The sequence below is a fragment of the Athene noctua genome, chromosome 2, assembly GCF_965140245.1.
Source record: "Athene noctua chromosome 2, bAthNoc1.hap1.1, whole genome shotgun sequence".
NCBI lineage: Eukaryota > Metazoa > Chordata > Aves > Strigiformes > Strigidae > Athene > Athene noctua.
The window spans coordinates 25,319,529-25,343,737 of record NC_134038.1 but is presented as its reverse complement, the minus strand read 5'-3'; the positions used below and the strand labels follow the sequence as shown (position 1 = coordinate 25,343,737).

The window sequence follows — 24,209 nt, the reverse complement described above, 5'->3', positions numbered from 1 at the left end:
CCTCTCCCTCTGAAGTTTGACTACAAATAGGGAGAGAAACCAAAACATTGTAACCTAGGAAAAGCTACAGTAGGAAAAGCTGCATTCAGCTGGTGGGAAACATGAAGCAGAATCACATAATTCTTCAGACACATTTGGCATCATAAAGCTTTTATTTTGGGTGAAGCTACATGCAAAGGAAAACACTGCTGAGCAGAAATTAAGATACAGCAGTATTAAATGGTGGGTTTGTGCTTTGCAGTCATGGGATTGTGAAAAGGGAAGGGGGACAAGAGAGGGTAGTAACGAAAGTGAGCCAACTAACCACACACAAGCACTTGTCTTTTTAGTTCTTGGGATTTACTTGGATCTGAAGCAGCTAATAGATATTTCAGGTGGTTTCATGCAGAATCTTTTTCAGAGTAGACCAAAATGTGTTATTCCATTTACTGTGTTTGTCTAGAGACTGAACCAGAGGTACATACCATGAAACATGGTGATTCCTATGTGGCTGAGGAAGGACATTGAGCAGCACAAATGTACTTATATACATGTACACAAGACTTCAAATGGCATAGAGCCAACACAGTGGCTTTTGAATCGCGCTCTCCTCTGCAGCTGGTTTAGGGAACAGGGCCTTGGTTTCCTCTGGCCAGCCCCAGCTGCTGAGACAGAATGGTTGAGGCCTCAACATCCCCCTCCCCACCATGGGCGAAGCCCCCCAGGCCCAAATGAGCTAGGCTCAGGTGACCGCAAATGCAACCAGAAAAAACCTTTCCCCCAGGCTGCCCTGAGCACTCTGCAGTTGCAGCGTATGGCCTCCTCTTCCTTTTTGGCCTTTCTTTTTCTGGAAAGGAGGTGGGAAGAGGTAGTTGCCTGTGGGGCAGCTGAAAGGTATTGCAGTTCAGTGAGACAGGCTGATCTTCAGCAAACTGAATATTAACCCTAGTCTCCATAACATGCCTATAATCTGCATGTACAAGATGTCGAGCCTGAAGATGAGACCACAGTGTATGTCCTGATATCCTCAGCAGATGGGAAAGGGCAATGTAAAACGCAGCTTTCTGCTCACCCTGCCAGATTTCATGTCAGCCCAGGGGGATGCCTCCTGGCTGGGGGAACCTGGCACACTGCCCCAGTGTCTGCTACCTTCCTGCAGGGTGATGGGCCAGCAGTCAGGACCATGAACACAGCCCCAGCAGCCAAGCTCTGATCCCTGCTCCCAGGAATGGCCAACACAGAGCCACAAGGTTGCAACCTGTTCCATGAGAGCCAGAGACAGGTCCCAGCACTGGGCTTGCTGGGGGCAGGGTACTTATAGAATCATCTCTAAAGCAGGGGTCATTTGCTTTAAATTGCATGCCCCAGCATGTGTGACAGGGAACCAACAGATGATGTCCTGGCCCATATAAGGTGCCATTTAAAGTGTTGCAGGCCAGTGGTTTGGTTTGACATCATTAACTCTTTTCAATCACAGCATTTCTTTGCAGTTATAAGGAGCAGTTCTTGTACAGCCTTTTTATACTCACGGGAGACATATTCTTCTGTGCTGAGAAGATGAATTTAATTGTAGATTTCATCAGCACAGCAACCTATTGTTTCTCCTTCTGCAGCACCAACATGTGAAATACACGTGGCCAACTGGTCTGCCATTAGCAGCCTTCCAAAATCTTCATATAATTTTCAGTTTGTGTAGATTTTTAACTCATTTTCACCAGTTACTGAAGACCAGCCCAAATCTGTAAATAGAAAATTAGAAGCAGCTGGAGAATAAAATGGGACTTGGTGCAGACAGCTCCTAACCTGAGGGTCTCTGCTGGGTCTGCCGCATTCACCCTCCACTTGCTGCCAGTGAGGGAGCTGCCCAGAGGGCTTCTGTGGCCCAGATCAGCATAGACTTTTCCTTGCTGTGTTAAAAGAAACAGAAAAATACAGCAACCTCTAATTTCCACAAAGATGCTGGTCAGTCAGCTGGCTGGGCACGTGTCTGATGAGCAGAAGTCGTGCAGTATGTTACTGTTGTTATGTTGCTTAACAAGTGCATATGCAATAACAATGGCGAGAGGCAGCGTTATATTCTGTGGGTTTCAGTTCCTTAGGGACTCAAGACATTTCTCACCATTCACAGGGGAAGACTGAAAGGTGGTAGAAGTAGGCACAGTGCCTGTTTCCACACTCAGCCCTTCTTGTACACCAGTCCTTTCACATGATGGCTACTTGGGGCTGCCCCAACAAAAGGTGTCTGTCAGCAGCCTGTGCTGTGGTATGTGGGAATACCACTAAGGGTAGATTAGGCTGAAGTGACTTAATGCCTTTTATTCAGGGCCTATTCCAAATGTGAACATTGGTCTCCTGAGAGAAAAATCGATATATTTATATACTGTGCGTCCAGCCACACATTTTAAAACAGTATTTGAAACCTCAGCCAAGTTTTTCAGAAAAAAAAAAAAAGGTAACCGAATCAGCAATCCCATTTACAGTGCAGCAGCATCAGTAGAAAATAATGATTAGGAACAAGTTTAAAGAAGAAGTTACAGGTTGAAGAAAACAAGTTTCCATGACTCACGAGTTGCAGGCCAGCAGCACACGTCCAAAGTACTTGGACAAGGACATGATCTGAGCTGCCGCCACTCCCAGCCATATGTGGGTCAGTGTCTCGGGGCCAATTACTTGGTGTGTGCTGGTTCATGAGCTCTTTAATTCAAGGGCTGGAATGAACCTCACCCACTGAGAAACAGCCTGTGCATGCAGGAGCAGGGCTGATTAGAGCTAGGGCTCAGAGCTGGAAGAGCTGTAGGTGCTCATTGGGGGTTAAATGCATTTTATTCACCACATGTAATGGAATGGGAGCATCTAAAAATAAATCTCCAGGCTGTATTATCTGAAACAGGGCTTCCCTCAGTTTGGATTTTGACAGAAGGAGTATAGAAATTGATTTGTAAATAGGTAGGCTCAATGTAAAGGGTTTCTTATAAAGATAGGCTGAGTCCCACAGAAATGTACTGTATTCAGTCTCTGTTCTCTACTAGCTCTTATGCCTTAGCACGCTGTATCTGAGCATTGAAAGATACTGAACTACTTACTACTATTTATAATTATCAATGGCATTTTATTTCATTCTGGAAGAGATACAGTTCTTCACGTATGTGCCTTTACTTGTTTCAGTAGCCTGGAGCAGGTTTGCATAGCCCACAGCTTGGGCTGTAGAGCCAGTCTAACTTTTCCTTGGGACTCAGCTCACTCCAGAAGCCTTTTGCTCTCTCCAGTTGATGGTCAAAAGTATTGTCTGCAACATCTCCAAGTCATGCAGGGTCTGGTAAGCTGCTGTAAAGAAGAGGAAGCAAACTTACCGGATTTCAGCCAGCTTGGCCCTGGTGGAAAAAATACTTCCTGATCTGCCAGCATCAGTGAGTCATGTGGCATCCTGAAAAACACAGCTCGTGTGACAGCTCTGGAGAGGGAAGAAGCACAGGGCAGCTCAAATGGATAAGAGGCTTTTGGAAGGTCATCAGTGCAAGTGAGTCACAAAAATATGACTCACTCAGAGTGAGACACACATGCAAATCCAATCAGTACCACCAGTTTAATTTGCACGCATTAGGTTTATGAAAAAATTGCTATGCAGAACCTGCTAAGTAAAAATATAAGTTGGGCACTATCAAAACACATTGTTCTCCTCATCACTGTCATGTGTGACTACATGGGAAGCAGAAAGCTCCAGAGGGAACTGCTTAGTCCCACCAGCCTTGGCCCTAGCATGCTAAGGATCTGACTCCAGCTCCTCCACATGTGTTACTGCCTCCTGCCTGCCTTCCAGTCATTTTGCTCACCTCTGCTGGCCAGACTAGAATCTCTCCTGCTAGTGAAGGAGATGATGGATGTGAGCACTTTGGCCAACCAGTTAAAAAAAAAAAGTGGAGACAACTAGTTGCTTGCCAGGCAGCAGCCCTACCCAGAGCAAAGTGAGATCCAGGAACAAAGCCAGTTAAGTTTATGATCCTGTGGTAGGATTACTGCTGCAATAAAAGGCTTTTTGCTTTATACTGAAAAAAATGAAATATTTGTAATAACAGTAATCATTTCAAATTTCAATAAAAACATTTACACTGGTAATTTGCTCTAGTCAGGCAAGAATAGAAAGACCCCACACCATTCCAGTCATATGGAATACATTGATTTAATGTCAGATTAAGTGAAACAGAGTATTGAAACAATGCAGGTAATATACAGGATCATCACATAGTCATTGACCAGGCCTCAACTCACAAAACCAGGAGGGTTTCCTATAATTTGCTTGATGATTCTTCTGAGAAGTCCCCAGTGTGCTTCTCCTCTTTTTACCAGGGTTTGCTTCCACTTTCTAGTACTACTTACTCCCAGTTGATGATATTTAAACATCCTTACCATGGAGGAATCCAAAAGTCATTTCTGTTTACTTTTTGCTGCTGCCCCTGAGATGTTCTGCATCTGCAGCACCATCTTTTTTTTTTGTCACAATCTAACTTGTACCTTCATTTTATGTTGTAAAACTCACCCCTGCTGGTACACAGTATCCCATGCACAGTAACAAGTGTCTGACTGAACCCGTATCTCTCTGTATTTCTCGAGAGGTGTAAGAAAGCAAGACATCATATGGGATCCGCTCATTTAAGTGAATTGGAAGTTATATATACAAACATGTTACTTTAGCTATATTCAGGCTTAAAGGAACTGCTTCTTTTCAAAACAATTAGTCTACATTAAGTATGCTGTAATATTAAATATCTGGAATAGTAAGCATTCCGACAGGTCTAGACTGCAGTATCTCTGCCTAGATAATCATAGCGCAACATGAGTATTCATAATCACAGAATGGTTTGGGTTAGAAGGGACCTTTGTTCAACCCCCTTGCTGTGGGCAGGGACTCTTTCACTAGATCAGATTGCTCAAAGCCCCATCCAAACTGACCTTGAACAGTTTCTCTGGGCAACCTCTTCCAGTGTCTCACCACCCTCATTGTAAAAAGTTTCTTCCTCACATCCAATGTAAATCTATCCTCTTTCAGTTTAAAACCATTGCTCTTTGTCCTGTCACTACAAGCCTTGGTAAAATTCTCTCCATCTTTCTTAGACGCCCCCTTTATACATTGAAAGGCCACAGTAAAGTCTCCCTAGAGCCTTCTCTTTTCAAGACTGAAGAACCCCAACTCTATCAGTAGGAGGAACAGTGCTGGATTACTCACAGAGCTCCTACACATACTTACAGTCACTGCAACCAGCAAAGTGACTATCCCATGCTTCTATCAGGCTCATATTCTTATTTATGTAAGAATAGGAATGTTCTAACAGAAATATGTATATATTTTCTGCACAGAATAACAAATCCCTTTTCTTTGCAGGGTTACTTGATAAGCTGTGTGTGGAACTGTTACCGATACATTAATGGCAGAAACAACTCAGATGTGTTGGTGTACATTACCACCAATGACACTGCGGTAAGGATGTTAGATCACAAATATTTGTCTAATATTATGCATTAATAGCTTTATTTTATATTAATTTCTGACTCCATAGTCAACCATCTTAATTCATTTGAGCATCCTCATCTGTTGGTTATGTTTAGACTTGAGATTCAACAGACTGGTGTGCTATGTTTACAAATCACATCTATTGCTAAAATACTGGGTTTATTTTATGCATAATCTGTTATAGAATATGTGTTAAGCATAAATTACAATTTACCTTGTGGCCCTAGGAATAACCCCCAGTTCTGAGGTCTCCAGCTGTGTAATGATCTGGACAGTGGGGGGACTATTAGGACCCAGGGATGCTGTGGTCTACACCCACTATGAAATGAAGATTTAGGTATAGAAACTGTGATTTAGGGACACTCAGCATCTGGTGTAGTGCTTTACACACTCACAAAGAGGAGCTAAAAGGCAACAAAAGTTCAGTGTTTCATCTCCCAGAGCAGGATGGGTTTTGTATAGTAAGGAGACAGAATCAAAGATCAACATGGAAGAAACGAATAAGCAGATTTTAACCTCAAAGAATGGAATGTGTCAGTTCACTTCATAGTAGTTTAATGCTGACATGCACATGTGCAGGGCATGACTGCTAAGCAGTGTCTTGCTTGTTGCAGAAGGCACTGAAGGAATACAAGAAGAAAGAGTGCCTGGAAAGAGCTAGTTCTGTTTGCAGCAGTATCTCCATGGAGCTGCTCAGCTCCACCCAAGCTACACACTGGGGGCCCTGTGCCAAATCAGTCCCTGGGATGACTCCACTGGCTTATGTAACAAGGGTCTTTACATCATTTATGTAACAGAATGAGGGCAACATGAACTTGGTCCTTTGGATCATCTGGGTAAAATTTCAGGATTGCCTTCCTCAAGTTTTCCTAATCATGGGTGATCTCCACACACTGAAGTATTAGACCATCAGCTGTAAACCATTGGAATGAGTGATTCCTGTGCAGCCACAAGAGCTTAGAAAACTGTTACTGCTTTTACAGGAAAGTTGTAACTCTTGCATAGTTACTTGTCTTCAGGACCTGGAGCTTTAAGAAAAGTATAAGAAGTTTTATGGACTATGATCAGAGCTGGCAACCAGGACATTTAAGTATAAAAATATGGGTTTATTAAGAGCTAAGAAGTATTACTACTTTCTTTACTGGAATCTACTTTGAGTAAAACCAGGAGTTTTAATGCGAAATAATTTTGACAGCTCTTTTGTTCAGCCTGTGGGTAGTTGCAACTCAGCTTTAAATATTGCTAACTCTACAACTCACAGAACTGGCAGGCTTGGTGGTGGTAAAGTGTCAGCTGGATTATCTGGAAAACTAAACTTATCGAGGCTCTTTTAAAAGCTACTTTAAAACCACCTGCTCCCCTGCTGCCTTTACAAAGCAAAAGGCTTTGGTCTTCAGAAATGACTGGTTACCAAAATTCCTCTCAGTACTTTTGTATTTAGTAATTAGCAAAGTGCTCTGAGCTGCTTCCTCATCTTTAAAGCACTTGTAAGTATTTCTGTGAGGAAAGCAAGTCCTTTTATCACATTCACAAATGACATATTCTTGCACTGAGAGTTCAGTTTGACTTTGCTTATCTTGATCTTACAAGACAGCTATGGCAGCGACGGGTTTTGAGAAAGGCTGTGCATTCCTAGCTAGTGCCCTGATCAATGAACAATTTTTCTTTCCCCAGTATTTACACTTCCTTAATTTGAATATAGTCAGAATCTCTTGCTTTCAGGTATGATGCATTTGTTGTTCACTCCTTCTAAGTAAGTTCAATGAGGTTATGTTAGATCAGGCCCTATAGAAAGAGCTGTTTGGGAATTCATCAGCTAACAAAAAATGCACCCAAAAATTCTTCTTCAGGAGTACAGAAAAGCTCAGGAACAGTGCTGATGGGGAAGAGTTTCTCAGGCCCAGCCAGAGAGGCAGGAGGAGAGTGTCACTAACAGCCTTGGTTTTGAATTATTTATTTGGGGTGGAGGCAAGCTTCATTGAAACCCATGTCTGACGGCTTCTCTCCAGTCAGGATGAGGTCCTTCACCCCTAGGTGACACCCACCTCTTGCACATCCTTCCCTGACAAGCTCCATGGACACCCACCAGCACAGTGCACTCTGATGAAGGAGCTGATGTGCTCCTAAGCAGTCTCTTTCTTTCTTCTGCTCATTGCTGAGCTTCAGCAAGGAAGAACAGTTTGTAGGGTTAAATCATCATCATTCTCCACTGTGAATCAGAAGATTATTCTCCCCTCCCTTCATCCCCACAAATCACAGACTCAGAAAGACTTTTTTCCTATGTCTATATTGAGAGACATAAGCAAAAACTCCTCTTCACATGACTGTAAAAAATTTATCCAATTTTGTTGAGCTTAAAATGGTTTCAAAATGAAGTGTGGAAGAATAGGGCTTTGGAAGTTGAGTGCTGAGGACCTTTGAGAGTTTAGGACTCTTGAAGAAACCTCATGAAATTTTGAAATGCTGTGACAGGTCACTGCTGTCTGCTGAGTTGTACAGTATTCCCCCAACACTCAAGCGTACTTCTGCTTTAAAATGACGGGTTTTTATTTTTATTTATTCTGGGAAACTTCTTTTGGCAGGGCTCCTTCACACCAACATGCCTTTAAATTATCAACTACAAGTTTATTAAAAAATGTGGTCAATCTTTGCCCTCTGCTTTGAGAGAAATGCATCATTTTTAGAATCAAACCTGCTACCTGAATTCCAGCAGATCTGCAGGTCATAGCCACAGGGCATGTTCTCATCTTCAGGGATGTTTTTTTGATATATACTTATCATCAGTACTAGCTGAAAGAATACCAATCTGTACAAATGGAAATTAAAACCTAAGCTTAAATATGGGACTGGTCATAATACCTACAATTTAGAGTAACAAGTTTCAAAAATATCCCAACACTTCCAAAATCTAGAGATCAGACCCCAGCTGCTACCTGCTAATATCCCTTGTACTACATAATAACTAATGTATCTCATCTATGCTCTGCACACAAGATTTCTTAAAAAAGTTATTAGGGTTGCAAGTGCTAGACAATGTATTACAAAAAACATTTAGAATGGAGTTTAGATATGTGCTAGAGAATGGGTTAGTTTACTGCCAAATTTAAAAGATCTGTTTTATGTATTGAGATGATTAGAAATTCAAAGGCTTTCTGCAGTTACATAAATATTTTCAATGAAGCTAAGAAATTTATTACTACAAACATTTTCTTAGTGTGTCTTACAATTTTTGGGGAGATCCGTCTTCATAAAATATCTTAAAAATGAAATGTATACCTTATTTCTATTATAATTTGCACTTGGAGAAAAAAGAAATCTCTGCCTTCAATAACAAATCAACAAATTCTTCTGTGAATTCAAATTCTATATATCTTCAAGATTTGCATTGAAAATGGAAAAGGAATGGATAAAACCCTGTTCTCTAGTAACTCTACAGACAATTCTATAGCCATAAACAGTTGCATTCACGTTATGATTACTCAATGATTGCTGGGTGCCATTTTTTGAAGGGAGACCTATGTCTGTTGTAAGAGAACCCATGTCAGCTACAATAGTTATTCTTATCTCTGGTCTGTTAACATCTTGGCAAAATCAAATTCTTGGATATTCCGTTGCTAGATAAGTACAAATTTACTTATGCCTTCATAAAGACCACTATTTTCCCTCTTCTACCTTTCGAACTAGGAGTTGCCTGTTTTACCTGCTCAGAACCCTTGAAAAATATATCTAAGAGTTTCAATTAGAATGGAAATATGACATTAATGACTGAGATTTTCTCAAGAAGAACAATCAAATCCTTACTAGCTGGGATGCTATGGCAGGAGAGATAGGAAGATAGGAAGGGTCCACAGTTACTTGCTGGCTACAGCAGCTGTGAACCCTTCTGAGATGTTTGGATTACAAGTCTCTTAGGAAAGAAAGAAACTTCTTTAATAGAGAGCACTAGGATTTGGTTCAAAAGAGTAAGAAGCTGTGATTGTTTATAATTGGTTCTTCAGTCCAGAAAGTTGTTCTGAAAATAATAACCACATTATCTTTTGTTTTACTGCATTTCTTAATTTATCATTGGCAAGGTGTGTAAGCAGGCTTACACATCACATCCAGATTTATTTAGAGGAATGGATAACTCCGTAGGCACAGCCATGCAGGCCTGCTTCTTGTTAATTGTTCCTTGGCTCTCTGTGTCCTTGGTGGGTCTCACAATTAGTTTTCCTTGTTTCTATCTAGAGCAAGTCCATCATGACTCTGTAAATTCATGTTAAGAGTGTACAGGTCTCAACAGCAGTATTCATCTGTCTTCTTCTTGGCTGGTCGCATGGTGGAAATCTACTGATAAATCCTTCCAAGATATGAGCTTTTGTGTTTTCTGTCCTCACACAGGACTGCTCTGCCAATGCTGGTCACTGGCATTCTCCTGCATCTGTCATACCTTCTCTCACACTCTTTGTGAGATCCTCTCTGCAGACCCCTCTCTGTTACCAGCCCCCAATTCAGTAATACTTTTATTTAAAGTATTTAAAGTAATACTTTTATTTAAAAAAAAATATTCAGCAGTCTCTGCCTTCCTACTAACTGTCTAATTTTCATACCAGTAAAAGTCATGAAAATAACTTGTGTGGACTGATCTGGAGGGGAAATTCCCAGCACAGAAATTTCCAGCTAGTTCTCTCAATCAAACTAGTTCTTGTAAACAGTGCTCATAGATCTGGACGGTAACTAACCTGACAGCTATAGTTATTGGCCACAAGATAATCTGATTTTTGCCACTCAGTGTAAGTGGCTTAAACCATCCTTTTTGTAATTGTGCCATCTGGAACAGACATCCTTCCCACTGCAGGCTGTGAATGGGATAGTCCTGCTGTCCTTGTTAGGTGAGAGGTCTTCCTTCTGTGGCCCCTGATCAAATTTTGACCCACATGAATATACCCAGCTTGGGTCCATGAACAGGCTGTGTTATGGGGTGGGGGGACCAGCTGGTGCTGAGTAGGGGAATGGCCTGGACCCCAGACGGTGGGAAGATGTGACCCTCCTGTGCTCCAGTGGCTGATAACTCCAGGACCTGGGGATCCAGCCATGTACCTTAATCACAGCAGAGTCTCTTGGGAATATGGTATCTCCATCCTGTAAGTGTTTTCCCAATACTTCTCTCCTCTCAGTTTCTGGAGGTATCTGTAGGAGATTTTGGTATGGCAGTAAGGTGGCTCCCCTGCAGTGAACCATAGTAAACTGACGATTATTTTTTCCACTTTCTCAATCTGGGATTGCCTTTTCTAGCCAACTGCTCAAGCACATCGTTGATGAAGATTAATTTTCTACACTAATTTAAACTGTGACAGCAGTTACATGGAAAAGTTCATCCAATTTGGAAAAATTGCTAGCGTATGAGTGCAAATGATAACTCAAAGTCAGATATTTTGTTCTCTAAAGCAGGAAGAGCTCCTTTGTGCTCTTGGACAGCCAGGGGATTTAATTTTGCTTATTTTTAACTCTCACTGAAGCCAATCAATGGAAGTTTCATCTCCGGCCATGCTGCCAGTGGGGATAAAATGTAAAGCCATAAATCTCTCTTCAAAGTGGGATTTAGATTCTTACATGCTTTATCAAATTGCTCCAATGGATCCTATCTGACATACATTTATTCACAATGGTTAATAAGTTACTTGTTTTTTCAATGCAGATAATTTCCTTCTGTGGACATAACATCAGCTAAGTACCCTGTAATTAATCTGTCAACACTTTTGTTTGCCCTCCTCTTCTCAAAGCAATAGAAGACCTATTTGAGAAGCGCAGAGTTAAATCTTTCATTCCTGCTAGGTGATTCCTCGGAGAAGAGGAAGAATATTCTTTGGTAATGTTGGAAGAGCCATTCTTTGTGTTATTGTGTTATTCTACATGTGTGGAAGGTGATTAGCTCAGCTACAGATGGGGAGAAGGACCCTTAGACTCATGCCAGTTAAACAGACGGAAGCCAGAGGTGGAGCCCAGAGGCAGACAACCACGGGCAAGAGCTCTTGCTTCTGATAGGTGCTTTGGGACCTGTACTTTCCAACTACTGACTTTTGTGTTAGTAAATGTCAGAGTAGAAGACAACTTTGAGAAAAGTCTTGCTTTAAAGACATATTTCATAATGTGGCATAAAAATCCTACAAACTTGGCAATGTTCACCAGGTAGCTGGCCTTGTGTGGCAGTCTGTAGGCATAGCATTATTACTGGGCCACTAGAGCAGAGGCATCTTTTTCCAGTGAGTAGTAATGACAATCATACTTTAAAGTGAGTGAACACCACAAATGAATACCCCTGGCATGACTCACTCTCTGAGCCCTTCTCAGGGCCTCCAACTGAGTCCAGGCAGAGGAGTTCTGACCTTCCCTAGTGGAAACTGATAAAACCTGCAAGGGGGTAAATAGGAAGGAGAGAAGAGGAAGAACCAGGGACAAGAAAAAAAGAAAAAAGTATATAAGCAGAAATACCCAATGCTTGAAGTAAAGGGGGTGATTAGTTAGTAACCCCATGCAATAGTCTACATGACATCTGGGAGTGGGGTTTAAATGCTGGATTTGGTTTTCTGCAGAACTGTGCTTATAAACATTCCCAGAGCAATATCTTTAATCAGAGAATCTTCAAAGGGCTCTAGCTCCACATGTATGCCAGCATTCACATCTTGCTAGTGTGCACGTGTTAACACGCACTTCCTCTTCTGAGTTGCAGAAAAGTATCATGACAGTCTGTGTCTGCCAACAAACAGCTATTCAGCTGGTCTAGCATTTCATATTCTACCTGCAGTGAAGTCCCAGTTGTCTTTTAATCTTAGCGAAGATATTGGGGTTTCTTTTTTTTTTTTTTTTTTGGTAACTTTTCCATTTTACCATCTGTACTCAGCTCTTTCTTCACTGCTTCCTTGTTTATGGAAGGATTTTGCCTTAAAAATCTAGCATTCTCTGTGGTCTGAATAGCTTCATGCTGCCTGTTAGCTCTGTTCCTTACTGCTATTCACTAATCACACTTCTTGTTACAGGTCTCACCTGTTACTAAGTAGATGCTGTCAGAAGCCATCAGTGCTGTTTGGAACAGGCCATCAGTGGTGTCAATTTAGGGCAAATACCTTCTTAAGTTTAAAAATCAGATTTCTAAAACATTTTCCCTTGTCATTACAGTCATTAAATTTACTTACAAGTTAAATTACAAGATCAAAATATACGTGTTTATCTATTTACCCCAGTAGACTTCTATTTTAAACACAAAAGCTGTATTTATGTTCACAGTTCAAATACTGGAATTATTCTAATACATGACAATTTGTAATAGAGTTGAAATAGAAATAAACACTGTTTTCAGTGTTCATAATTAGATTAAAAAGAAGACACGAAATAGGGATGTGTAATTTAAATCTTCTAAATCTTTTTGAAGTCATTAATTGTAAGTGTTGGAATGTAGGAAAAAACAGTGTTTATAAATTTGCAGTGTTTCTTTACAAATCCTTTTTTTCTGACAGGGTTGATTCATTACCATCTGGCAGCTGCTGTTTTGCGGCCTTGAAAAAACTAGTCAGAGTCTTCAGTATAATTCCAAGGATACGTATCAGTGTGGCAAAAGCTGATGACAGCTTAAACCCCTGTTGCCAAGGATGTATGGGTGTATAAACTGAGTCGTGTGTGAATTTTCCAGGTCAGGCTCAATCTGTAGTTACGCTGTGCAACATGGGACAGGGAAGGCCTGAATTCACTCAGGCAGGTATTGCTCAAGCAGGGAAATGCAGCAAGGTGCAAGAGGCAAAGTCCCGGCAGCAGTTAGCTGTGCTGTGCCTTTCTAGCCATATAGCTGGCCAACGGTAGAAGCCCTGCCCTTCCCCAAGGCGGTCCTGCCTTCAGCTCCAGCACTAGCTCATCCCGCATCTCCGCGTCTTCGCGTCGCATCCCCTTGCACAGTGCAAGCCTGGCCTTTGCCAAGCGGAGGAGGAGGAACTCCTTGCACATCCCAGTCCCTCCAGCCCCAGCCTCTCTGCCGAAACTTACCCAACACCACAAACCACGCAGATGCGGACGGGAAATCATCCACCGGTTGGGTGGGAGAGAGGGAGGGAGCTGCGGCAGCTGGTGGTTCAGCAGGTGGCATTGTGCTCTCACAGACTGCCTGGAGGCAAAGCTCAGTCCCCTACCAGGGAGGAGCACCCAGCTGCGGTTGTTTTGCTGAGGGTGTGACGGTAATCAAGAGCTTTGGCTTCCTGTGGTTATTAATGGCTTCTGGTAATTTCTGGACTATTCTTACAGTCTGATTTCAATTCACTTTAACGGCTCCCATAGAGCAACTGCACTCTTCCCAAGCGTCCCTCAGGACTCTTTATGTGCACAGGACTGCCCGCTGCAGTCTATCCCAAACTGTACAGCACTTGTGGGTTTGGTCCTCTGGTTTATGAGCAGTGAGAAAAGCAAGATCTGCTTTAAATGAACTCTGTGACAAACAGTCAGCTTCAGAAAGAGCAAGGCAGAGTGGGCATTCATGTACCAAATTTAGAAGATCTGCAAAAGTTTGTGGGTGTTTCTGGTGGACAGGTGCTTTACAGGTGTGATTTATTAACATTAATATAAGACTTCTCTCTCAAGTTGCCAGTTCATCACCTTTCATTCCTCTGTACTTTTAACACAGTATTATAATAATTTGGCTATAAACAAAGGCTTCCCTTCAGCATTCACTAGGAAATTCCTGAATACACTGTGCAAGAAAAGCTGTGTTTTATATGGCAATATTATGCCTTACTTTTTAATAGTGATACCAAAAGAATGTGTTCATATAAAAATAAAAATTAGTGAAAAATATGTATTGAAGCCAGAACTAGAGATTGGTCATCTCAAAATCCCAGATCTTGCTCCCAAATGTTATAAAGAGACTTCAAAATCTGTCTCCAAACTTTACAACTCGCCCGTCTCTCTGATGTGGTATCCAAATACTGGCATTGGGTCACCCCATGTCCCTAGGCATATAGATAGGGAAAACCAGTCCATCTGGTGAGGTGAAGATAAGACAGAAGCCTTTCCAACAATATCTGTCATGCAAGCACAGCTGTGATAACCACACTGTTGGGAGATGACCAGTCCTGTTAAACGATTTGAATGCCCCATGGGAGCTATTCCTAGGTTCCTGTCTTGTTAACTCTTGAGTGGGATATATGATATAATCCTAAAAGGAGATAATGTTTGAATGAGATGCAGGTTAGTATTTTAAAAGTCCATCAAAAGATTAGTGCTCTGTCACAGTCTCTGCACTTGGGACAACCCATCAACCATTTGCTACACAGAGTCAAAGTATACTTCCAGTCTGCAGTACTGATGACCCGCACACAAGTATTCCCTGAAAAAGTATGTGCTCATCCAGCAAATGCTCATTTTGGAAAAAAAAATGAAGGGAAATTGGAAAAAAATAAATGTTTGGAGTATGTGCTCATCCAGCAAATGCTCATTTTGAAAAAAAATGAAGGGAAATTTTAAAAAATAAATGTTTGGTCCATACAAAATCGTGACGTGCAACTAGAGATGCAGCAGTAGAGGGCTGGCCAAGGTGTTGGAAACATTTCTGTGGCCTGAGGTCAACTATCCCTCTATGCCTTTGAATGGAGAGGGTAATTACACCATTATTCTGGATGACTTTTATGAGCTTGCACATGATGGAAAAAGACAATAGCTTCCTGAATCCAATTTTCTTCCCACGCAAGGGTAATCACAATCTGTCCCTAAATATTGCTGTGTCCTAGTAATATATACATTTATTCCTCTATCTGAAGTGCTGAAAGCATTGTGCTGCTTCATTACAAAAATCCATAAACCCGTGTAAAGTTTCTTAAATGGTGTCTTGGAGAGCTGATGGCTTGGAATAAACAAGAAGTTTTGTCAAATAAACCCAAAACATACCAACTCTAACTTTGCACAGATGATTTCACAGCATTGAGGCCGCCTTCTTCCCTGAATGGGGTTATAAATTATCTCTGAGCTATTTTGCTTCCAGCTACTCCATCTGTAACCATTCTAGTGTGGTTTCTAAAGGAAATGCATCCACATAAACATGAAAATACTTCCTGTCCATGTTGAGAGGAAGGTTTCTTGGGATTTTTTTGACAGACAACATATCACGAAACTCTTAAACAGTAATTAACCAGCACATTGTGGACAAACTTTTCAAGCAAAATCATCTGTGTATAAAGCAAAGTAAAACTTTTCTCATCTGATATTAAATATGATTTGTCTTTGATATGAAGCTTTGGCCCTATACCCAGGGCTTTTTTATCTGGGGGCAGGGGAAAGAGAAGAAAGATGGGAAAGGATTTTTGTAAATGTTGCTCTCTGACTTTCTCAGAAACAGTTGCTTTGACTGGACTCATTTGACCACAGCAGCCATTTACATTGTAAACAGCCACCTCTGAAGCAGATAAGCATTTTTTTAAAAAGAATGGCTTCTAAAGGGCAGTTGATCTCATCTGGAAGAACATCTAACACAGGTCAGGTGGGTGAAAGTGCCTGCCATTCTTCTGAGCATGAAGGAAGCTTCATCCAGATAGAGGTCAGCACTCTCCCCAGCACCCCCCTGACTGTAATGCTTCTCCGCATGCCTGGTCTTAGAGCTCTCTCTTCAGCCTGGACCCAAAACTGTCAAGTGAGTTTCTTAGTATGAAGAAATTAACTGCAGACTGCACTGTAGGGGAGCAAGGCTCCTTAGTGGAATGAAAGAGGGACAGAACAAAAGAGAACATGATAGAGGTCTTTAAAATCACAGTTGATTTTAAGGCAGAGGAGGTAAAGGAGGAACAACTGCTCACTGTCTTAGCAAAAGAACTAGGTGACATTCAATGAAATAGCCAGTGGCAGGTTTCATAGCAAACCGAAGAAGGTATTTCTTCATGTAACCCCTAGATTAGCTGTAGGACTGCTTACCACAGGATGTTGAGGGTGATAAAAGTCAACATGGGTTCAAATGCATGCTAGAAAATTCAGTGGAAGAAAAATTCCTCTAAGACATGACCAGTAATTCAGCAAGTACTTGACATTCACATTTCTGACAGTTTGGGGAATATTCCGGGCAAGTCATGACTATATATGCTTGTGCTGTTCTTTCTTCATTTCTTTTATGGATCTGTCTTGCACTTCTCTTTCTTCATTATCCATCACTAATTGCTGGGATCTGGATGGACCTTTCATCTGATCCGGTGGAGTTGTCCCTACATGCATGTGCTTCGCTGCAGCGTGATGAAAGCTTCTTTCTCCAGTGCTTATCTTGCATGCAACATTTGACTGCTTCTCACTACAGAACTATTATCATTCCTGTTTCTTCCCACTAGGAAAAACCTCCCTCTTCTCCTGAAGGTTGTCAGTCTTTTCATACAGTCAGTGTAAAGTGTGTCTTCATGTTAAGGGATTAAAGAGAAGACTCTGAATTCTCAGTTTAGTTTTAATACTTCCTGTTTCAATCAATCTCTCTCCTTTGATAATCTGAATGTGCATGATCTACTGTTCTTCTGGGCCAAATATTACCTACTTTTCTGAAGTTACCTCAGAGACGACCAGCTCAGATGACCCAAAGGTACAATTTGCACCTGCAGTTTATGAACTGAATTTTTAAAAGTAGCAGAAGACTCCTGAGACACTGCAAAGCTTAGGGCTTAAAAATTGTTGGGCACCCATTGTAGAAAAACCCTGTTTCTTCGAAACTCTTGATAAACACTTCTTCCCACCCTATGTACAGAAACATAAGAAACTTTTGAAGAGTCTACCCAATAAAACTAGTAGATAGAGTAACTTGCAGTAAATTTTGTACAGAAAATAAAACATGCTACATTAATAGCTTTATTTCCTTTCAAATAAAATACAAAATTAATTATGTGAATAGTGATATTTACGCATAGTCCAGTGTTCATTGTCATACGTAGTACTAAAGGAAATAGCTTCCACCTGGTGCCTTGAGTCTCCAAAACAGAGCTCTGCTGAGAAGATCTGGATTTCTGGAAATTTTGAGAAAAAAATATATCTTAATTTTACATTTTACTCTATAATCTCAGAAGCAAAGCACATTGTCAAATTTGACAGGAAAATGGTGCAAAGAGAGAATTAATCTCAGCCTTTCCTGCATAGAGAGTGAAGTAATCAGCCAGATATAGCTGTTTATATACATGGAAATCTTCTGTTTTCCCCAGGTGATCTTCATAACATTTGCGTAGTCAAGAACCCAACAGTACATGAGAGCTATTGGGACTATCTTGAACTGAACAGGTGGTCACGCCAGCAGCCTTCCCTCCAGAGCTGTTTGTAGGCTCGCTGCTTGCTTCACTGCAGCTGAGCCTGGTTTAGGTTGTAGTTAATGGCTCCTCAAAGCACCGCAGCTGTGGGAGGAAATTCCACTCCTTTTGGCTGGGTGAATAACAGAAGAGCAGTGAAGTAAACATGAAATTAGTAAATCTGATTGCGTACCATCAAACCCTTTCCAAACTGCACAATGGTATCATATTAATACAAGTCGGTGGTTGGTCTCAGGCTGGAATCACTGGGTTGAAATGAACCCAGGGTAGGGGACTGATGTAACCAGGCATGTGCTGCTTAAAACCTCATCTTTCAATTCGGTTGTCTCTGAACTCGATGCATCAGCTCTGTGCTACATCGAGGAGAAAATTTATCCTGAAATAGGAAAGGAAATGCATGTGGTGACTGTATTTCAGCCTGCAGCGGTGTCAGTGTTTGTCCTATCACCAGGCCAGGGGCTGCACGCTGGACCAGAGACTCCTGGATGAGGAAATGACTGTGGTTCAGCACTTTTACCTCTGAAATGGTTCAGCCCTGGCTCTGGCATATCCTTGCTGTCCGCCTACCACTATTCACTTTGTAGTTACTCTCCCTCCCTTTTTAAGTAAACTGAGAATAAGGCCTGAGCCCACTGACACTTTGTAAGTGAGCTGTGTGAAAGAAAAGGCTCCTTTCGCCCTCTCTCCATTTCCTCCCCTGTATTCACACAGGCCTCCCATAAGGATTCCTGGTAGCAGTTTGTGTGGCTGAAATGTAAAGGTCATTTCTGCAGAAGAGTGACATGTAATGCATACATAGCTGTGGTAAAGAGGTTGAATTAAACATTTCTGGGCATAGGCTGATATTTCTGCAAATACATATTTAGTTTGTAAATATTTCCACAATTTAGTCCCTGTCTCATACAGCCCTATGCAAATTTCATCCAGGAGAGTTTTAAACCTGTCTTAAGGCTTCCAACACCTTTTAAGATGTTTCAAATAATATCTGTTTTACAAATGGGAGATCTTCCTAAAACCAAGTCAAACGATTTGTCAAAATTCAAAAGGTCAGCAACAGGACCAGGATTAAATTGCCATAGTGATGACCCTAATTCCATTCAACTACTCATTGTCACTTGGACCTGTCTATACACTGTGTATCACTGCCATGTTAAATCCTACAGCATAAAGGACTAAAGTTTTTATTAAAAAGCTAAGGTTTGAGAAATCCTGAATGCTCACTACAATCATCATCACTTACCATAGACATTTTTATTCTATAGCTTTTTTGGCATTATCAAGAGCATTTCTGTTCTAGAAGGTGTTAAAATATGTTAGAGCTGTCTCTAATGATGTTTGCTTCTAGTAAGGCATTAACAAGTTATTCTACCATGAGAACTCACAGAAGTTTCATATAGCTGCCAGCCAAATGCTGTTCAAACTCGAAGCTGTTATGTGGCAGTTGCACCATTCCACCCAGTGAAGAATACAAATGACTGGGGGAAAAAGCAATCCAAAGCTCTCTGGAGACACAGAAAGATTTCTACTGAGTTCAGGGAGTTTTGGGTGCGACTCTTAAGAATGCAGAAATAATCAATTAAACAAATATTTAAGTTTACTCATACAGGACTAAGCCTATTTTCTCATCTAGAAATGTACTAGACAGCAAACAGATCTAAGAGCTTGAGTTCAAACAGGAATAACTGCAGCAATATGAGAAAACTTGTTGCAAAAAGAAAACTTTCTGCTGGAAATTCAGATAAATGTGGAATCAGCTGCAAAAATATGAAGTGATTATTGAAATTATGCAATTCGCCTCCCAAAAAACACCTTTGGGCCAAAATTAACTCCAAACTGCTTGAATATACAAATATTTGCCTATGTTTCTTCTTAAGCATATTTCTAAGCAATGTGTTTAAAAACTTATTCTCCAAAACCAGATTAACCAGGATGTAAAAAATAAGAAATGACATAGGCTTATATTAACTGAATAGAATATAGCCATTGGCAAACTTGTATGGTAATTATTTCTTCCAGAGAAGGTCATCCTGTATCATGTGCTTTATTATAGAAAGATGCTTATGTAATACAATTATCCAGACCACTTGGATGATACCAGCTAAGTCAAGACCAGGATTTCCTATGGGTCAGTTCTGGATTATTTCTGCGTATTATACAAGAAGACTGCTTATCACAAAATGCTTAAATGGTATTGGGAGCAAAGCCCAGCACCCAGGACTTCCTGTCCCACTTATGCACCCTAACCATAGGGCTACATAGCCACACTTCCTCTTTCTTTCTTTCTTTCTTTCTTTCTTACCCCATGGATTCTTGCATACTTGGCTTCACTGTGACAACAGGAGGGTGGGAAGTGGTGCTTCTAACCTGGCTGAAAACCTTGTGTCTGGAGCATTCGTATGGCAGATAGAAGCTGTGGGTTTGAACCTTCTTGGTTTGGGACCCCCTAGCACCTAGCTCTGATCTCAGAGACTCTGTACAATGCTTTTACCATCGGATAACTATACAAACAGTGAGTAATGTCACCTTCTCTTCTGGCTGCATATTAAAGGATGATGTTAAAATGTTACATGCTTCTTAAATACAGTTATGGGGATTGTGAAAGAAGTTAGGAGCTTCTGTCCTTTGGATTTTAGGCATCCTACAGAACTGAACCCTGCAACCATCTAATCTTCCAAATTTACTATCTGGTCAACACATTAAAAGCCAGAACTTCTTTTCACAGGTAACACTGAGTTCCAAAAAATGGGGGTCCTTCATACTTACTTTGTATAGTAACTTGTGAGTGACAATCTCAAACGCTCTGTAAACATTAGTCCCAGAGCATCCAGGGGAACTAACGTACATTTTCTAAATTCACAAAAACAAGCAAGGAAATGCTCAAATGTAGTGCCTAGGAGGCAAAATGCATCAGTTATCCTAGCGGATATTCTGCCTTGGGGATACCATGGACCTAAAATATGCATATATTTTTGTCCTTCATGAATTATTTTAGATTGCATCCATTCTAATTAGGTTCTTAGATAAGGCTGAATAGTGAGTTTCTGTCTATTTTTCCAGTTTCTGAATTTACCCTTTGGCTCAGTGACTGGCTTCCATTTTATGTCTCTGGACAGCATAACATACTGCCTGAATAACTATGCTGTTTTATGTCCAAGGCACTTATCTGCTTCCATTAAACCATGTTGAGATTTAAAATTAACACAAGAGAAGAGAAAACTACTCTGATCCAGATTTTCATCTCAGCTACTTTGGCATAAATTCAATGATTAATATTCTAATGACATTCTCGTTTCCTTGAGATTTTTGTAAACTGTTAACCATTTCAACAGTAAAGAGTTAAAAGCTGAGCTGATTCAGGTTTTATCATATTTCTCCCTTTCGCCAAAATAGACCTGCTTGAGAAAAGATGGAAAAAATTATTAAGGGAAAGTAATGGCATGAAACACTGTTCTTGTTAAAAATAATCAAAAGGTAGTCTTAGAGAGGCAGAATTGCAAGATTTATAATTATAGAGTGGTTGAAGAGGTATTCAAACTGTCGTGGATGCTGAAGGATATTTAGACTTACAGCTGACAGATGATTAAGTAACAGTAACAAAACCACATTGACTGAAAGTAAAACATTTAAAGTAGTTTAAAGGACTTTTACTATACTAATGACATGAAATACTTGGGGTCCCAGCCAGTGCCATGTATTCCACAAACTGTGAGTGCTTTCTTCCACATGTTGTCCATCACATTGATTCATCTTAACCTTTGTTTAATAACCTGTCCATATTTTCTTTGTCTAACTCAAAGACTGCTAGGTAAAAATAGTAATTTTGAATTCTGCTCATTCTACACTCATTATTTTTTATCACTATTATGTTTATGTCAGGGAGTGCAAGATCAGGTTGTTTAAATATTTAAACAGAAAAATGTGTGGGGTGTAAGCCTGTAAAGTAATGCTGATAGAACTGTTCAGACAAATAACCTTTGCCAGCAATAAAGTGACCCTAAATTTTACAGACATTTGGCAAATACTCTTTAGCCTTCCACTGTAGATATTTTCTTGTGAAACTTATGAACCTTTTTAGTGGTCTCCCTAGTTCATACCCCACATACCTTGAATAATCCTATAGAAATCCATGTGCCTTGGGATTTAGTCAGTGGCTTCTCCAAAATGAATCCTGTAGGTATTCCTATCTCCCCTCACTTCTTGTTGAACTGTTGGTAAGTGAGAAATTGTCTTCTGAGGGTCCTTGGGGCCACTGACCCACATACGAGTTTCGAGTCCTTACAGCAAAGCAGAGTGCTCACCTCCCAAGAGGTAAAAGCCTCACCAGGAGGCTGTTCTCCTACCAGACAGATTCTGTGTCATACAGGAGTGAAGGCAATGAAGAAGCTCACTCAGATCAGTAAATCCCCCAGGGGACCTACTACAAATTACAATAATATCATTGCTGAGGTAATAATATTGATGTAACTACAGTAGTCTTAGGACACATTGATCTAAAAGAGGATCAGAGCAGAGGAAGAGGTATTGTCCTTTATTAATCAGGTCGTAGACCTGGAAGATGGACAGCTTTGTGGATTGTGTCCGCTGTCATTTCTAGTCATGCCTGATGAAGTGGAGTCCGAACCTGAAAGGAATGGACCACAGTTTGGGGCTTAGCATTACAAGAGTGCAATAAGATGGCTAAATCTTCACAAAGTGAACTTGATTAATTTTCAGAGTCATCTGTAGATCAGATTTAATTACCAATTATATTGCTTCATAATCAACTACTGAATGTGTTTCAGTACATTTGAGAAACTAGTGCCTTTTTTAGTAATGCAAACATTTTACTAGAAATGCCTGTTATTAAACAAATGATCAGCACTAGGGAGAGGATCACAATCATAGTGTTTTTCATAGTTTACATGCTTTAGCGGTGTGATTTACTGAAGTTACATTGCAAAATACTACTTTTATCACAATATTTATTTGAAGTTCTATATGTTGTCCTAATTTCACTAGATAAGTAGTCTGCCATAAGCTGTTTGCACTCTTTAAAATTGACATAAATTATTAAATGCTTTTCAATACAGGCTTTTTAGATTATGTAGCGGATGTGTGTGTAGTATATTGCATTTACAAGCTCAAATATATGGTATTAATAAAGAATGATGGCTCTGACCATTTCCTTTTCTAAATAATTAAACTTTTTTGATTAGGGGCTGAAGATGCCAAGTTAGATCTGTAATCCAACAAACATGTGCACAGATGTACTTGAAGACATGGTCATCAACGCATGTCTGTGAATTCACATAAGTATAATGTGAATCACCCTTGGAATCATCCCACAAAAGCCTGACTAAAAAAGTCTATTTAAATCTATACAAACATTCCCACTGATTTTGTTGTGTTGTGAATGAGGTCCAAAAGGGATGATTACAGATGTTTCTTTGCAGAAGGCAGGTTATAAACTTCTCTAAAAACTGGTGAAATCTTCTCATGGCAAAACTTCCATTGACTTTATTGAGTTCAGGATATTCCCTATGTATTATAGACAGCTTTATGTGCTATTTAATGGCCAAGAAGCGAACCTGATAAATCTGGAAATTCCATCATGAATAATTGATCTTCAGCTGCATAAAGTATCTCTGCCAGTGTACTACAACTAATATTCTTAAACGATACTGAGATATTTTAGGGAATGTACACTCATTCTTCATTCAGACATCTACTTTATCCTCAGTCCCTCATGAGACTCACAGACGAAGTGCTCCTTTATCTTTTCACATGCAAGCTAATTCATGTCAGTGCTGGTGCCATTAAAAATTGCATGATAGCTAGCATGCTTGCCTAAAGAAGTAGAAATCTTGGTTCAAATCCCTCCTGTGTCCTGTGTGTCCTGAAATTGCACCTCCCATATCCTAGGAAGCTGCCTAGACTCCTATGTATGGGTATGATATATGATTAAAGCTGTCCTAATTTCGAGCAGATGTTTAAGTATTCACTGAAGGGCTTATGGGAATGTAGGTCTTCCTTCTCATGGCTGAGTGCCCCAGAAGTACAAAACTGGAGATTTATTTAGACATTGGGTATTTGTTCTCCATTTACTTTCTTTCTCCCCACCCCAAAATAATTACTAGCTATTCCAGGGAGACCTCAGAAAGAGAGGTTTTGGGGACTTTTCTCACTCTGGTTTAGTAGTTTGAGCACTCCTCCAGGAGACATGGTTTAAGCACTCTTGACAGAGGGAAGCTGCTGAATAAGCAGCTACTGTCACTATAAGATTGAACAAATTCAGGTACCAGCAATGAATGATCTTTAGCTGAATTCAAGTTGTCACTGGAGCCAATAACAAATGAGAAAAAATCATATTTTCCTTTTGTAATGAAAACAGACACTCAAATTGTAAAGGAGGAACTTCAAGCTAATACTGTTTCATTTTCCAACTATTCTGCTCCTGCTTACTAATT

The 24,209-nt window shown here is 40.5% G+C and overlaps 1 protein-coding gene across 1 annotated transcript in view; it reads left to right on the top strand.

The window, feature by feature from the left end:
• The window catches only part of LAPTM4B (lysosomal protein transmembrane 4 beta), a 60,715-nt gene that overhangs the window by 34,327 nt on the left and 2,179 nt on the right, over positions 1 to 24,209 (top strand). The window contains exon 6 of the mRNA XM_074898666.1: positions 5,357 to 5,452. Within this exon, the coding sequence (XP_074754767.1) occupies positions 5,357 to 5,452 (96 nt within the window). The remainder of the gene's footprint in view (positions 1 to 5,356; positions 5,453 to 24,209) is intronic.